Genomic DNA, 17,954 nt, shown 5'->3' with positions numbered 1-17,954 from the left:
CGCGCGAATAACAAGAAAAAAGGAAAAAAAAAAAAAGACTAAATCGCGAAAGCTGAACGCGCATGGACGACCAATGATCGCAGCGATCATTGTCCGCGCATGCGCAGAATCTCGAGCTCAACGTTCGTTTCGAAACCATTCGCGACCGCGACCGCGAACTCGAAAGATCGACGAGCAAAGCCAGAAACGAATAACCGATCGACGATTCATTCGTCTCAGCCCCGCTCTCGATTTTTCAAATTTTTCAATCTCCTGAAACAGGTTGCCACGCGAAAAACGCGCCTACCCGAGAACAGAGACCGTGGCAACCTGCCCGGCCCTACCTACTTACGATTAAACAGACACACCAGAATGTATGCTACCTATCCTGCCTAGCTCTATATTTAAAATGAAATATGGCAAAGCAGGCATACCAACACACTCATTCAACGATTCTCACGCATAACGCTCGGGCGCAAAAAGCCTACACTAGGGAAAACGTCCCGGGACGCCTCCGACACCCGAGCTTGGCACACTGCTCCCACACTCTAACTTTACGTACCATTTTCCTGAAATCGACTGACGATGGCTAGCAATCATTGCGTGAAAAGTAATAAAATTTTATATATACGTATATAATTTTATTCACTCTTTAATTATGAATATCCGTATTATTGAAATAAGATTAATTGTTATTAAATTTAAAATTGAATTAATAATTGTTAAAACGACGCAATTCCACAGCCTAACCACACACACAATGTGGAAAATACGTCGCGCACGATATACTAACGCATCGTCAATCGCTGAGAAATTGTTATAAACTTATAAACTTATAGGATCATCATGCTCATCGCCTTTCTCTCACCCAAGTAGCACCTGGGCACGTAAGTGAGATCCTGGCAATGAGCACGGAAGGGGTTAAACCTGAAAATCCTGAGCTAAAAAGATATATTAGTATAAATATTAACGGGCTAATGAACTTTGACCTTTTATATTCTCATTTTACTTAAAATTTGAATGAATCTATTTTGTATTATATTCTTTGTCAATGTAATAAATTTTTTATTATTTATCTTAATATTTTATAAGAAGAATTACTTTAGTTAAAAGGGAATATATATTTATAAGAGATTAAATTGCAATTGAATTAATTAATTGAAAATTAAATATTAAAAATTAAATACCCTCAGGCGACTTCCTCATCAAAGCATATTTTTGAAAATATGAAAGAAATATTCAAAACTTACAGCTCTGATTTCAAAGTCTACCTGTCGCGAAATGTCTTCTTGCACGTAACATTTAATAGTTTCAAACGAGAGCGATAAAATTTTACTTTCTTTTAAATCTATTATAATTATTCGAAAATCGATATTAAACATGATTTTTTGTTTAGTCGAATATTCGCATCTAATTCATACACGAATATTCATAATTTTAGATATTTGATGTTTGCAAATATCCATAATGAATATTTTATAGTTATAATAATTTAACTTTAGAGGTAATTAACTTGGAATTATTATTAACAATTAAAAACGCGATGTACAAGAAGACTTAGCCTAAACTAACAAATAAAACGAAAAAAAAAGAAATGTTACTATTCACGGGTACTAATAAATACCCGTGGTCACTGTGCTCGTGCAAAATTCTACGTATACAACCAGTCATCCGTGTCGATTCGGATCTTTCATCCTACGACATGATTGAATGACCGGAGGAATCAAAATGCATGCGACTCACCAATAGATGCGAAGAATCTGCATTGGTATTAATCCATGGGAAGTCGTCATTGAATAATAGGAAATGGAAACTGTAACAAAAAATGGAACAATATAATTTATGATATATATATAAAATGATTATTTAAAAAAAAGTGAAATAAAAAAAAATTATTACCTCTTCGCGTGATGGATGATCGCCTTATGCTCTTGAATCACTGACTCTAATATATACGCGAAACGAATATAAAAAGGAAAAAAGAAAAAAAAATAAATAAAATAAAAGATCATTGATGCGATTGTTTAAATTACAATTGGCGAACAAACACTGATTCTACTTTCATGAATACTTGTTATAATTACATTAGAACAATTATGCTCTAAAAAATACTTAAAATACTATTACGAAGTAAACACTAATTCTATAAACCGCATTGCACGCGGTCACAAATGTTTAAAACTGATGAAGTCCAGGAGAAGACAAAGCTATCAGCACCTTAAACAAAATATAAAATATCACATATAATATTTTTTTATAAAACCATAGTATTGATCATTGAAAGCAAAAATATAACAAATAAAATTAAAATTTAAAAATTAGAAATCTAATGAAAGAAATTTTAATAGAAATATAGTTACCTCTTCATGTGATGCCTTGGATGATTGCCTTATACTCTTGAGAGAAGCACTGACTCTACATCTCTGCACCGAAAATGAATATTTAAAAAAAAAAAAAAAAATAAGAAGCTATTAACACGTCCATTTATATTGTATAATCGATAAACAAACACTGACTCTACTTTCGCGAATAACTATTACAATTAAATTAAATTAGAGCAGTTTTGCTCTAAAAAATATTGAAAACACTATTACGAAGCAAATACTGATTCTACTGACCGCATTGCGCGCGGTCACAAAAGTTCACTGAGAATAAAAAATGGGGTGAAATGAAAAGAAGTAAAATATTTTGTTTTAATATTTTTCTTCTTTTTTCTATAAAGCATGTTTGAGAAAATAGTGCTATTTTTTTTGAAATGACAATATTTTTTTATAAAGAATTATTAAAAATTATTAAAAATATTAAAAATTAATTTAATCTATTTAAGATAAAAAAAATTTTAAATAAAAAGTTCTTTTAATTTTTTTTATCCTAATAATATATTAATATATTATGAATTACGTAACAAACATAAATAATAATCGTATTTGTTTCTAATATAACAAATCAAACGTTACCATTTCATTATGAAAAGTTATCAAATTGAACATCATGTTGGAATGTTCGTTGTGGCGTCCATATTTGAATCCCTTTTTCCCGCCTTGAAAGTTATTTCACCAGTTAGATATTAATCTGTATAAAAGATAATCAAATATTTTAAATAAATATATAAAATGTATGAAATTAAAATTTATTATATTTATTATAATTTATTATATTAAAATAAAACAACCAAGATTAAATTATCTTAGAAATTTATAATATGAGCTACCAGTAACGCTAACGGTCAAACAAACGAATAAAGGTAAAAAAGAATAAAAGTTGTTCTTCAAAATACTATTATAAAATCAATTATAATAATATTCAATATATTATTAAATTAATTAAAGAATAGTATCCTAAAAACAGAAAAATAACTATGGAAATAAATATTATACAAAATAAATTACCTGAAACGAAGCGTCTAAGCGTCACAACTTTCGAGAACAGAATGATATCTCGAACGCGTAGCGATTTCAATATATCGAATTAAATTGAGGGAAGAATTTGTTCGATAATTCGATAAATCGGAATCCGTCGAATACGCAAGCACGAGCGCAAACTATTAATTTCTCGAAAAGGCTGTAATATTATAAAAAATGTTTTTAGCCTTCTTAAGCGTAAGATTCTTAAGTAAAATCAAAACAAACATAACAATAATATACGAATTGAACGTACAGTTAGATACATTTAGGAATGAAATGTGCGATAATACATAAATTAAAATTGATTATAAAACTAAGTTGTTTATTACAATAAAAGTCTTATCATATTTGTATAAAAGTTACCTTCTCATTATTACGATCACATTTTTAAACTCATCAAACAATAATTTATACAAATAAGAATCAAATTAATCACTGCCGATGAAATGCAACCTGTTACCACGATTTTCAAGAACAAACTGACGCCATGTCATGGACATGCGCGCTGTATCGCCTATCAGCTTTCTGATTGGTTGAAGCTGTATTGTTTCTTATTCGTTTAAATCCGCGCGAAAATTGAATACATTGTAATACATTTTAATTATGATTGTGAATATTTTCAAAGCATGATAAATAAATAAATAAATAAATAAATAAATATATATATATATATAAAATGCTGAATTCTATAAATCATATTTAAAAATAATTAACGATTACTACATTTATATACATATACAACTTCTTTTATTCCAATTGCAATATTGTTTTATTGCATTTTAATTGATATCTGTTACAATATTTATATATAATTTATACTAATTTAAAATAGATTTTAGAAGAATTTTTTATGTAAAGTAAAAAAAAATTTTTTTCATGTATAATTTTTATTATACACTTATTATAAAAATTTAATAATATTATTTAATGATGTGCAGCGGCTTTCCTCATTTGGACAAGAATATTTCCAAGTTCTTCACGCTTCCTTTTAGCTCTGATATGTGTACCCAACTATAAAATTTAAAAAAATGGAATATAAAATTATTTATTTATTTGGATAGATAAAAACAGATAGACAAGTAGAAAAAAAATCTAAGGTTATATAAAATTTATTAATATTCTTACCCTTCTTTTTAAAAATTTCAATGCACGTTTATCCTTGGAAACTTTCAATAATTCCATAGCACGCTTTTCATATGGTGCATGACCAGTTACTTCACGAATTAAATCTCTGACAAATTTGCTATGTTTAGTTTGTCTCTAAAATTAAATTAAAAATTTTATATTAAGAATCATTATTATATTAATTACTTTTGATTATCCTTATACGTTTCAATGAAATTCTCACCTCAAAAATCATAATTAATAAAAAAAACGTAGAAAAAAAAAAAAAGCAAAAATATTTCTAAACAATAAAATGTATACTAACCCCTTTTAATCTTGCTGGTAAAACACATACTGTTTTTTTCTTCTCATTTTTATTTTTTGCCACACGAATTTTAGTTGTTTTATGGCCTCTATTAAGACCAACTGCTAATTCAAATCTTGGAGCCATCCTGCAAAATTAAAAACTGCGAGTTATACAAATTAGGTTAGCGATCATAATAATATACACATAAAATATACACATTATATGATTTAATATTGAATTAATTATATTGCAATATCTTAAATATGTATTTATTATTACATGAATAATATTTATTTAGCAAGATTATACAGATATTTTGAGATTCAATTTGACACAAACCTTCACAGTTAAAATACACTCATAAGAAGAAATACAATCGTGCTTGTTCTCGTAGACAGATTTTTATTTGTCTTTATGCGCATGCGTTAAAATTAACTAGTCCGATTTACAAATGTGCGACAAGAAGCATATTCTGTCTTTTAGATTTCAAATGTTTAATTATTACATAATTTAATTAAATTTTTCCGCAATATTAATATTTAAGCAATAAAGATAAAAAAATTTAATAATTATTTTCTTATTATATAATTCTTAACTTTTTATTAAAAACCTCTCATTATAGAATTAATATAAATTAAAATATTTTATTCTATTTTATTCTGAAATAAATATTTTTCATAAAATATGATATAAATACTTAAACTCTTTATGCTTTATTTTGGACATATGTATGACATTTTATGATATATATTTTTTATACTTTGACATAGATTTTAATATTTCGTAAGATGGATATCCTGCGTTATATTCACCAAATTTGTTTCAACTTCACAATTATGATTCGTAATTGCTACGGTGTCAAATTTTTAAAGAGGATTTTTTAATTTATATTACAAAACGGTATGTACGTGTTGTACACAATTGTGTCACTTTTATTAAAATTATTCATTTCATAACATTAATTATCACTGACAAGAAATCATGTCTAAAATGAAAAACATTCCAAATAACTTAACCAAATGGGATCTGTCAGAAGATTCTCTGGCACCTTTAACTGATTATCAAAAAGAATGTTTATTGAATTTGGAGGAAGAATTATTTCCTGATAATAAAATTAAGACTGAAAAAACAAGTGATACAGTATGCACAAATGAAGAAACTACAAAATCAGTACAAATAGAACGATATCAAGATCTACTAGAACATTATGCCAGATTAGAAAAAAAATGTGTGGACAGGAAAGATATGAAATACATATTATATCTTAATGAACTTGAAGCTCGACGGCAAGAATGTCATGAACTTTGTCTTCAAATAGAAGAAGCATTAGAAGACTTTACTATGTTATATAAACAATATTCAGAAGTATCCGATAAAACAATATCTCTTTATGATGCTAGTGAACAACTTGATTCTGATCAACGAAAATTAAATTCTATCATAGAAAACATTACAGAATATGTGAAATATTTTAAAGATATTGATATGATGATGGAAAAATTAGAAGCACCTACATTATCAGTGAACAGTGAAATGTTTTTTAATATATTAGATAAAATTGATACTAATATAGATTTTGTTCAAAATAATCTTTCATTTAAAGAAAGCAATACTTATTTAATCAAATATAAACATTGCCAATCTAAGGCAATATCAATGATGCAAAATTATATTTTTAATCTATTTAGCAAAACAACAGAAAGCATTTTAAATTTAAAAGATAATGATGATTCTCAAGATAATGCTGATGCAGCTTTAGCCCTTTTTTATGGAAGATTTCAAACTATTTTGCCAAAAGCTAAGCCAGTTATAGAACAAATTGAAGCAAAATCTTATAAAAGACAAGAATATGATAGTTTATTATCAGAGTGCCATCAATGTTATTGGAGTCAAAGAGGATTAGTATTAGGTAGTAGTGTTCAAAAATCTTTAATATCTGTAAAGGAGAAATACAATGGTGATCATTGTAGTTTGGTAAGAAATTCATGTGCATTATTATTACATGCATCAATGGATGAGTATAAATTATTTTATGAATTTTTTTCTAAAACAAGTAATGGATTAACAGCATATCTTGAAAGCTTATGTACTTCTTTATATGATACATTGAGACCATTCATAATTCATATTAATCATTTAGAAACATTAGCTGAAATTTGTTGCATTTTAAGAATTGAAATGTTGGATGAACATGTTCAAAATAATTTTGAACCTTTAGAAGGATTTGGAAATATTTGTTTGCAGTTATTACATGATGTACAAGAGAGACTTGTGTTCCGTGCACATCTATATTTGCAATCTGATGTTTTGAATTATAACCCATCACCAGGTGATTTAGCTTATCCAGAAAAGTTAAAAATGATGGAAGATATAGCAGAGTCAATAAGAGAAGAATCCAGACAAACAAAGATGAAAAAGATATCTATTTCATCTAATGATGATAATATTTTAGAACCAATATCCAGAAATCATATAGAAATGGATTCTATTTATCAAAAAACACATATAGGTAATTCACCTGCAGATCTTCATGGAATGTGGTATCCTACTGTTCGTAGAACATTAGTATGTTTATCAAGATTATATAGATGTGTGGACAGATCAGTTTTTCAATCCTTGAGTCAGGAAGCAATATCTCTTTGTGTTCAAAGTATAGAAAATGCAAAGCAAGAAATTGAAAAAAGGGCATCATCTTTAGATGCAGAACTTTTCCAAATAAAGCATTTGCTCATTTTACGTGAACAAATTGCACCTTTTCAAGTAGATTTTACAATAAAAGAATATAGTTTGGATTTTTCAAAAGTTAAAACAGCAGCATTTGGTTTATTAGAAAAAAGTTCAAGACTTTTTACATTGTCAAATAATGCATTATTAGAATTTTTATTGGAAGGAGCACCTCAAATGAAAGAACAACTAATAGATTCAAGAAAACATGTAGATAATAAATTGAAATATGCTTGCCAACGTCTTATACAACACGCTACATTTTTATTAATACACCCAATTTTAAAACTATTAGACAAGGAAAAGTTACATGCTAATAATCCGGATGCAACTCAAGAACATGCTCTTGGAAATCCTCAAGATGTTGCAGCAGCAATATGTGAAGCATTGAGGATAATTAAGTTTAAATGTCCTGAAATTCAACAATTAATGCAATTATATCTCTCTAATAAGGAGACAGAATTTATTTTATTTAGGCCAGTAAAAAATAATGTTTGTGCTGCATTTACTCAATTATATCAGATATTGAGTAAATATTATAATTCAGAGGAACTTCTTCTAATTGCATGTCCATTACCAGAACAAATTTCTGTTATATTGAGCTCATCCAGTCTTATTCATGGAAAAAGCACACAAAATAATTTAAAAAAAACGTAGCAAAAATAAATTAGTCAGCTTTTGTAATTATGCATTGCATATTAACATCATTTGCAAATCAAATATTAAATTATATTATATAATCAAATTATTATTTTTTCTTTTATGTTTTCCTTTTTAAAAAATAAATATTAATATATAATAAATACTTTATATTTTTAAATAAATTATGTAAAATGTGTATAAATAATTCAATAATTGCTATAAAATAGCTTAGACATTCAAATTACAAAAGTTATTGCAATTTATAACGTCCTGTATTAAAGAGTACTATATTTTAATTCTTTGTAATGTACTTTAAGAATTACGCGTAATTTTTATATTACGAAAATGTACATATTTAAAATATTAAATTAAGTTAATATCACAAAATTTGTACATCCCTTTAATAGGGATTTATGGTCTTAAATAAATTTTTATAGACATTGTCATGAGTTTCAAACAAAAAAAATTATATATTTTTGTAGTAAAATACTATGTCATATTGCGATAATTCTAGGAATTTAATTTAATTTCTTCAATTGTATACATTGAAAACATTAATTGAAAATAATAATTAATTGTTAATACATATAAATTAATGATGTGCATTATATATCGTTATTTTGATCTTATAAAAATATACTATTCTTCTATTCTTTTTTTTTTTATATAAAATAATAATGTAATTATTTACAATTAATTATTAATTTATAAATTTTTTTTATTATATTTAATTACATTAATTTCCATATTCAAAGAAAATAATTTAATATATAAAATTGATACTTAATGATTAAGTTAATTTTTCTATTAATTTATACAAGTTTGACTACAGGATTTAAAATATTAGGGGCTGGACTATATTCTTCTTGAGATTTACTCTCGTAAGATTCTAAGGGAAAGTGCCGATTAAATTCTTCAGTAATATTTGTTATTGGTGGATGTAAGTAATCTTCCACAGAAACATATTTCGGTCCGCCAAATGTATCTAATACTACGATTGAAATTATCTTCAATTTTGCGAAATAAAAATGATGATCTGTAATATTGAAAACAATTTTTTAAAATTATGTTTTAACCGATATTATTTTTTAAAAAAATTCTTACCTTCAGGCATATTAACCAATCCTGGATGACGTGTAAAAAATACTTTTTTAGCGAAATTTAATTCCATACTTTCATTCTTTAACTATAAAAAATATAATAATTATTTGTATTATTATTACATTATTAATTGTATTATTCTAAATTAAAAAAATAAAATGTACTAACTGATTTGATTTTGCCGGTTAAAAGAATTCTGGCGCAACGAGGATCCATGGGATCCCATTGTTTGGATTTACAGTATTCCCCTTGAGCTAATGTCATTAGAAGTGACGCCCGATTGTCTTTCTGTAATTATAGAAAATAAAATTATTTTTAATTATCATATTTTAAATACTATAATAAGTTTTTATCAAGATTTTAATCAAAAAGAAAAAAATCAATATATTGTTTACTATCTTATCAATTGATGATATCAAAAATAACATCGTCGAAAATACATATAAAGATAGATTTTGTTGTGTTACTGTAATGCGTACTGTAAGATCTTGAGCTGTGAAATCTAAAGGAGTAAGATAAAGATATGGAATTCCTGATCCATTTCCTAAAAGTCCATCAGTATAAGAAACTAAAGTTACGGCTGGAAACGATTTGATATCTTGTCTTGTGCTTATTGTTGCCACGGATACCCAGTCTGTATACATAAAAATATTAACAAATTAATAAATTGATTAAATATTATATGATATAATAATTGATATATGTAATTTGAAATGAAAATATTCACACGTAAAAAAATTATTTATATATGTATATATTTATTACTCTCGGGTATTATTTCATTTTTTTACTATTAATTTCATTATTCACTCTTTCAAATAATTTTCCTATAAACTATTGAATTTCAAAGAATTATATTTCTGTTATACTATAACATAATAAGAATAATTAATAATTATTAATTATATTTATAATTAATAATTAAATCGCTTGCATTACGCGATTTAATATTTCGATTAAATAATCGGTATTTAATACTTGATATAATTAGAAAACAATTTATCCACTAAATTTAAACAAAATGATATGTATTTATTTAAAACTGCGAAAATTTGATAAATTGCCAAAATTAATTATATGCGTAATTGTAACTTCAATTCTAATATTAACCTCTATCTAATATTTAATACAGATAAGCACATATCATACATGCATACATTTTTTTATTCGCTTCGTGATTTCCGCGAATGATTCATATTTTAAATGTAAATGTATATATACGAATATTAATAATTTCTTTGTATTTGTAATTTAATTTAATAATACTTTCTTTTGAAAAATAAGATGTTTGTGCAAAGTTTAAAACAAGCAAAAATTATAATGTCATTTATTATAATATGATATAATTGATATACATACCCAGATTCATAAATAAATTCTCTTTCAAAATATATTTTCTTACCAGCTTGATTAACAATGTATCTTGCCATTAAAGCTGCCTGATTAATAGGTGGTGGATTATTGACAGAAAATTGTTGATCTTTCTTTGGCGATTTATACATATCATGATTTTCATGATATCGTTTTTCGTATTTAACTTCTCGTTGACCATTTTCACGTATTTCCTTTGCCTTTTTCCATTTCATATACTCTTCAAACTCTTGCCATTGTTCTTCTTCTGAAAATTCCAAATATTTCTTCGCTTCGATCGTCAAAATCATGAAAGCAAGAAAGATCGTGAATCGCAAATTCATGGTTTGTGTCCACAGTTGCTCACTCCGACGGTAAACGTTAACTAAAACGCGAGAATCTTTTCTCGCGTATTTTGTTAAATTATGTTACATTTGCAGTCTTCTTTTGAATTTATCACTTATATAGGCGCGTATCTGCCAAAAGTATGACGACAAGTATGAGCTCCAATGACTGTTCACTAGCTCAAGGTCAATATATTGAACATCAAATTTATATATCATGCTATACGAGCAAAATTGCTTTGTTGGTGGGTAAACCTAACCTAATATTTATAAAACATCAAGCATTTTATTATTATGCTCTCGTTACAGTTGATCGAAGATATTGTGCAAAATTATTGAAATATATATTACATTGTGTTAAACAATCATGAAAATTATCTTGAAATTTACGTTGAAATGAAATTCTAAATTTAAACAATATTTAAAAAATTTTTTATAATTTTGAACATTCTGCAAATCAATCGATCGATCACAATAATAGAAGTAGTGTTTCATTTTATATTGGATGGGAGCATTTAAAAAATTATTGGTAATAAACGGTAAATAAGAAAAGTGCAATTTCACAAAAAAGAGGTTATTACTTTTTTTATATAGTAAAATTGAATAATAACGCATAATTTATTCAAATTTGTTTCATTTAATATTATTATTGAGTATATTAAATGAATTATAAAATATTTACTTAAACAAAAAAGCAGAAATCTATTAAAATTTGAATGAAAATTTGTAATTTTTGCAAAAATTTTCACAAATGAAATATACATTTATTTTTAAATTAGAAAATTAAATTTTTGAATGAACTTCTAAATAAGAGGAATAATATAAATACCTGTAGATATTTATATTCAGTTTAATTTCAATTTAATATTTGCTTGAACAATAAAATACAACAAGCAAATTTACTATCAGTCTTATAATTGTTATATTTGCTTTTATTTCTTTATATATTTCTAAAGAATAATTTGATAAGGCATATTTTGTATGCACTGCATTTGTGTATTTTGAACTTTGTCAATTATTATAAGTACTTTTTTTTTTTTTTTTACAGAATATCTTTGCACACGATCCAATTTTTTGTATTTATATATTGAACATCATTATTTGACAAAAGCTGATATCTATTTAATTTTAAATATTTTCTATTATTTTTGATTATAATTCCAAGCAAGAGAGATCAAGTCAAATTATTTAAATAAATTTTAATTATATATATAGGGTGAAATGAAATTTGCGAATAGTACAATAATAATAAAATAATATAACTTGTATATATTTAAAACCTAAGTTGTGAACAGAAATATAAACAAAAAATGATTTTAAGAAATATTTTTTGCCTTGAATGTTTACAATATATTGTATATTGTTAATTTTTAAATTGAATGAAAAATGTAAAATGATAAAATCATTCAAATTTTGTGGAGCATCAAAGCACGATATCTTAAATTTACTTTAATTATAATTGGTCACACTTTCTTTTTTTCTTTTTTTTTTTTTTTTTTTTTTTTTAGAGAATACTGTTTAGTTATACATAACGAAAAGAAAATTTGATCAATTTATAATTTTATTCTTATAATTTTAATGAATCCCAAGGGTGAGAACTGCACTGAATCACAAAGTTTTGTTTTTATCAAGATGGAGACGTTATGCATATATTTTAATGCTTAAGTCACTGCCTTACAATATTCCTTCAACGAAAATAAAATTCCGTAGAAATATTTCAAAAAATTATGAATAGAAATATTCAACAGGTGGATCTTACAGCACATAAAATTGTATTTACACGTGTACTCGTCAAAAACAATTTATCAATTTACAACAAAACATAATCTCTCTGAAAGAATTCGCTATCTCTAGCAACATTTATCCATTATACTTTATAATTTTTATAATATAAAAATAAACGTTCGTTGCACACTTATACAATTTTTTTCGTTTCAGAAAAAAATTAAGCATTTTTTACATTTATATTTTCGTTAGTTTGAATTATTTTTTATATAATTGGTAAGGCAGTGATTTATCGTTATCGGACAAATTGATATGTATTATAACATGTGGACAAGAATGCTAATGCTAAGAAGATTCGAATGATAAAAATTTAATAATGGTGGCAACGATAATAAAATGATAAAAATAGATGATAGATAAAAGATAAGTGATAAAATAAATTAACAATGTTAAAATATAATTAACAATGCTTTTGTACATTAATAGAGATAGCGATTTCCTTCATAAGTAATATACACTCTCTCTCTGTTTCTCTGTCACTCTCTTTTTCTTTCACTCTTCCTTTCTCGCTTTCTTTCGTACGGAAACAACGCCTCTTTCGTTTACATTATAAGCAAAAAGGTAAACATTATTCTTCTCTATCCTTCTTAAATTAACGCTAAAAAACGTGTAACGATTGCACTGTCGACTTCACTAAAGTCATTGTATTTACGCAACAAAATGTTACAAGTATAAAAAATTTACGACAAGTACGGCTTCTCGAGTAAATTTATCGCTAACAACCACGCCGGCGTTTATTTCACAGCAATAATGCTGATAAACCTTCATTTTTCGTATCTTTATTATTTCTCTTTTCTTACATGCACTGTTCTTACATGGGACAACTAATCATATAATTTGATTGGTCACCGCGTTTCGAGATTCACCGTTTTTGCCCCTTGAGCGTCGCATCGAACATATTCTTGTCCTCTATCTCATATCTTTTTCCCTTCCCTTCTTCGTTTCTCTTTTTTTCCCTTTTCATTTTCTTTTAGAAACTTCTACTACCTTCCATTTGCTTACGCGAAATACTTCCAAAAATGTCAACATACATAATAATTTATTTCTGTTATATTACAATAAATCGTTCTACAATAGTCGAGAATAGAGAGCAGCGATTTTTACAGTTCAATTGGCACATCAGATGCGCGTGCACGATCGCTAGGATCGCGAGAAAAATGATATAGGAGAGAAAAAATGAAGCGAAATAAAAAAAAAAACTATCCTTGGAGGAGGACAGAAACGATGAACTTGTAACAAAAGCGAAACAGGGATAAACGGGAAGAAAGGAAATGAACGAATATATATATATGAAAGGAGAGAGGGGAAACGAGAGGAAAAATCGGTGTACAGAGATGCCGAGGTGAATATGATATCACTGATATGCATGTGGGGGGGGGGGGACTTTGGGCTCAGAATTTTCAGTTACTTAAGTACACGTCTCTCGCGTGCTGGCGCACGCCACTAGGACGTCGAACTATACCAACCGTTTGTCGTCGATTTGTTCGTCGGATGGTAAATGTGGAAACCAGCTCCAGCGGCCGGATGATGGTAAAATTGCGCTTGCTCGCTCAAACCAGCCGAGGCGTAAGCCGCGGCAGCGTCCAACGCGCTAGGATGAACGGCAGCCGAATATACTTGAGGCTTCAAAGGCAATGGTTGCGCTGGCTCGTATTGGTGGCGTAGCACGGGGTCAGTGTAGGCCGATGAACCCTCGTAGCTGCTTATCACGTTCACCGGATGGAGTTGTTGTTGCTGCTGTTGTTGCTGTTTGTCCCTCGGTGAAACGGATGACGGTGGAGTCATCGCCGAATGATAATCAACCGTGTAACCGCTGGCGGTGGAATAAGAGGAAACCAAGCTGGTAAACGCATCGGCACAACTAGTTCCACTCGAACTTTTTTGATTGTGCGTTGCTAACACGAATTGGTGTTCACCGTAGGTACTCGATCCTTCGGAGCCAGGTGGAGTAGGCAAAGGACCACTAGGTGTCGTGTCCCCGGCGTAGTAGGTGCCGCCGGAAGAGGAGGTTCTTGTTGTACCACTGGACGTGATTCCGTGAACATTAGCCCGTATCACGCTCTCCCTATTGGCGTATAATTGTCGTAGAAGAGCGGATGCTGGTAATGGCGCGGTGCTCGACTGTTGCGGACTTAGATGTCCCAGATGGTGATGCGCTCCGATCCATTGTATCGTACTCCTCTGTTGTTGTTGTTTCAGCAAAGCGTCCGTACTGAAATCGGTCGGTTGATGGAGAGTCGGTGAATGAGACTTATTGAGATTCTGAACGGGCAAATGCTTGGACATGGCCTGTTCCAGATCTTTCACGGAGGTGCCGGTACTGTCGGCGTTGCTCGTTCTATCTTCCACGCGTCTTGATTTCGGACTGGCCGAGCACAGTATTTGCTCACCTCCTGAAATGGAATGGTTTGATGGAGCTGGACTTAGAGCGTGGCTTCTCTCGTTATTCGTGACTTTCACCGTTGAGTCGTCCTCCTCGTCCTCTTCCTCGTTCGAGCTGCTATCATCCTCGTGCAACTTCCGCTTGTGCCCGCGCAATTTCACTACGAGCGTGCTAATGTTCCCTACCGCCGTCTGCGGCTCTTGTTGGAGCTGGGCTATGCTGTCGTGATGCCGGCTCCCTCGTTTCTCGCTCTCCGAGCCACGAGTATCTTCGCGATCTTCCGGCGGCGACCTGTGAGGATGTTCCTGATGCTGGTTCGGCGGTCCACCGTGGTTTCTTCCCTCTGCAATATTTTATAACACTATTGTACCTTAGCGATTAGAAAGTTTTTGAATTATCGACGAGGATGAAGCAATTAATATTTATTATTTATATCAATAATTTTTATAGGAAAAATTGGAGCAAAGTAGAACATGTTAAGATGTGTACCTCCTCTATCGGCGTCGGGGGATCCATTTTCAGGATCGTTTCCAGCAGCATCCTCGCGTTTCACACCCATAACGCCTTCCTCCAGTTGACAACAGTCCATAATTAAATTTTCGTATTCACGACCGCTACGAAGAATGATAAATCAATGGTTAATTTTGTTATTCGTTTAAAATATAACATGACATTTAATTATAGGGATGACGCATATTACGAGTACGTACCTTATAACATAATTGACACAAATGATATTCTGTTCCTCGGCGTTTTTCGAATTACACACTACCGTGGCGCACGTTTGTAGCCACGTATATCCTCCACTTTTGTTCATCAACCTGTAATAATGCGTCAATACTTGTCCCTTGTGAATCACTGAAACAAGTTAAACAAATTGAAATCAGGATAACGGGAGATATTTTACAATTTATAAATTTCATCGATTTAATTAAATATCGATAAAAATATACTCACGGTCGATGTGAGACTTTCGAAGACGATTCGCATCTTCTCCATGGCACAACGTATACAAATTCTTCCCCGTCAATTCGTCCGCTGTATAATCTAATAATTCGGATACCCTATAAATTGACATATAAAAAAAAAAAAAAAAAAAAAGAAAGAAAGAAATAAATATAAAATTACTTGTTATAATACTTGGTATATATAAAAGTATGTAGAAATCTTATGAACAGTTGTTCAAATTATTCCATAGACGTAATAATTGATATTCACGGTGCTCACCTTGGCTCACAGTGTGCTATCCGAAAATCGAAGTTGATCCGCGTGACGAACATGTCGGTTTCGAGGCGAATTTCGTGCACACTTGGCGGAGGAAGTGCGATCGCCAGGCCAACCATGCCTATTAACGGTGGCGCGGACTTTCTTGTATGGCTAAACGTATACTGCGGTCTCAAACGGCACAGTAGCAACACGACCTGAATTCATAATCATTTATTAACATCTCTGGTTTCGTTAATTGAACGCGATTGATTTACGAAACGTTAAATCGATTGAACTGAAAATTGATAGGATTCTATTGAATATATAAATTATGATAAACCGATGATGCTCTCATTCGTTCGGAAGATTCTTAAACTTTAATTACTTTAATTATTTTCAGCGAAAAATTGTTTCAAAAATACGAGGAGAAAGAATACACACCCTATAACCAGAAGATTTAAAATGACATCCCCTTTTCGTTAGAGTGGATTTCATCCGGACGCAGAACGCTCTGTCGTATCCTTTGTAGAGATTATTCGCTGATAACGACATTACCGAGGATACTATAAATGATAATGCAAATACAAATTATGACTAAATTGTTAGTTTCGATATTATAAAAAAAAAAAAAAAAAAAAAGAGAGATTGTTTAAACAAGGAACAGACATTTCTTTGCGAGATCTTCATTCTTTACGTCACACGAAGAATTCACAATCTATTCAACAAGATTCGTTAACTATTTTTTGTTTCAAATTTATCGACGAACGATCACGATGGGACGAGACGCATCGTTGAAACAAAAGACGTAGAAATTTACCGTCGGGATTCGCTGTGGAGGAAGATCCATGCTCTTCGGATGCCGCGCTACTCGGCGATGCTAGGCCAGAGCTGGATGAATGTGGGCCGGAAGAGGTGCTCGATGTCAAACCGAGGCCCAATTGTTCCGCTACTTCCGCGTGGTCTTGCTGATGAACGTAATCGAAAACGCTTGAACCCGTCATCTCTACCTGGAATTCGGGAAAATCTTCTTCGATTCAACGTCTTTTCGAAAGTACGCTTAAAAATATTTTTCCAGTATTTTTTTTTTTTTTTTTTTTTATTAATATTTTCTTTAGTTGGAGAATACGCTCGCAAGGATTGACGAATTAATTCAATAAGGATTTTTTTTCTTTTTTTTTTGAAGAAGAAGAATTTGAAGTACGATAAAAATGTAAGTCTTCGAAGAAGCACGTGCGTTTAAATATCGTAATTTACTTGACAAGTTATGGAAAGGTGACTTAATTAGAGAAAAAAACTGCAGTCGAGGAACAGCTTTCTCGTGGCGACTTCATTGCAGGGAAACTCTGTGGCTCTTAATATGATAGTTTCTAGGAAAAACTGCTTCGACGTGACCGAAACGACATTCTTTCGTTCGATGGAAGTAGCATTTTAAGGTTAGTTTCCTTTTTACAATAATCGAGAATTCTTCTTATTGTTAAATGTTTTACCGATATCAATTCGAAGGTATGGAGAATTTGATCAAATTGGTATCTCTAATTGATATCTAAAAGATATCATTATTCAATATCGATTTCTCGATACTATTCAATAGAATGGAACTTTTATCGAAATTATTTCTTATCTAT

At 29.7% G+C, this 17,954-nt stretch overlaps 4 protein-coding genes across 8 annotated transcripts in view; 1 reads left to right on the top strand and 3 right to left on the bottom strand.

Annotated features, from left to right (window-relative positions):
- Positions 1–4,113: 4,113 nt before the first annotated feature.
- Positions 4,114–5,270, bottom strand: RpL36 (ribosomal protein L36). Of its 3 annotated transcripts, none has more exons than XM_012488642.3 (4): positions 5,134–5,270; positions 4,813–4,939; positions 4,509–4,643; positions 4,114–4,394 (listed from the first exon to the last, which is right to left on the bottom strand). In XM_012488642.3, exons 2-4 carry the CDS (start codon positions 4,936–4,938, stop codon positions 4,308–4,310), a joined length of 348 nt encoding a protein of 115 aa, XP_012344096.2. In that variant the 5' UTR covers position 4,939; positions 5,134–5,270; the 3' UTR covers positions 4,114–4,307. The 3 variants fall into 3 exon arrangements, with proteins under 3 accessions (XP_012344096.2, XP_086763681.1, XP_086763682.1); XM_086907555.1 differs by having other exon boundaries at positions 4,813–4,954; positions 5,134–5,226; XM_086907556.1 differs by having other exon boundaries at positions 5,074–5,179.
- Positions 5,271–5,577: 307 nt separating this feature from the next.
- Positions 5,578–8,263, top strand: Cog3 (conserved oligomeric Golgi complex subunit 3). The gene has a single exon (XM_003695218.4). The coding sequence runs from the start codon at positions 5,776–5,778 to the stop codon at positions 8,173–8,175; it is 2,400 nt and encodes a 799-aa protein (XP_003695266.1). The 5' UTR covers positions 5,578–5,775; the 3' UTR covers positions 8,176–8,263.
- Positions 8,264–8,860: 597 nt separating this feature from the next.
- CREG (Cellular Repressor of E1A-stimulated Genes) lies at positions 8,861–12,168 on the bottom strand. 2 transcript variants are annotated; one of them, XM_086907554.1, is made up of 6 exons: positions 11,785–12,168; positions 10,664–11,215; positions 9,741–9,895; positions 9,430–9,549; positions 9,265–9,346; positions 8,861–9,196 (listed from the first exon to the last, which is right to left on the bottom strand). In XM_086907554.1, the coding sequence occupies exons 2-6, from the start codon at positions 10,953–10,955 to the stop codon at positions 8,973–8,975; spliced, it is 873 nt and encodes a 290-aa protein (XP_086763680.1). In that variant the 5' UTR covers positions 10,956–11,215; positions 11,785–12,168; the 3' UTR covers positions 8,861–8,972. The 2 variants fall into 2 exon arrangements, with proteins under 2 accessions (XP_086763680.1, XP_086763679.1); XM_086907553.1 differs by lacking the exon at positions 11,785–12,168 and adding an exon at positions 11,307–11,566.
- Positions 12,169–12,204: 36 nt separating this feature from the next.
- Positions 12,205–17,954, bottom strand: part of LOC100864608 (protein trachealess) — a 114,420-nt gene continuing 108,670 nt past the window's right edge. For both annotated transcript variants that reach the window (XM_086907551.1, XM_086907550.1), the window contains 7 exons: positions 17,147–17,336; positions 16,771–16,892; positions 16,351–16,544; positions 16,081–16,187; positions 15,834–15,981; positions 15,613–15,737; positions 12,205–15,466 (listed from right to left, as the gene is read on the bottom strand). In XM_086907551.1, coding sequence (XP_086763677.1) covers positions 14,184–15,466; positions 15,613–15,737; positions 15,834–15,981; positions 16,081–16,187; positions 16,351–16,544; positions 16,771–16,892; positions 17,147–17,336 — 2,169 coding nt within the window. In that variant the 3' untranslated portion in view covers positions 12,205–14,183. The remainder of the gene's footprint in view (positions 15,467–15,612; positions 15,738–15,833; positions 15,982–16,080; positions 16,188–16,350; positions 16,545–16,770; positions 16,893–17,146; positions 17,337–17,954) is intronic.

The sequence above is a fragment of the Apis florea genome, unplaced genomic scaffold (genome assembly GCF_048593485.1).
Source record: "Apis florea isolate Af1SG1 unplaced genomic scaffold, ASM4859348v1 contig_2897_pilon, whole genome shotgun sequence".
NCBI classification, from domain to species: domain Eukaryota; kingdom Metazoa; phylum Arthropoda; class Insecta; order Hymenoptera; family Apidae; genus Apis; species Apis florea.
Note: the sequence above shows the minus strand (reverse complement) of the source record. Positions and strands in the feature narration are given on the sequence as shown.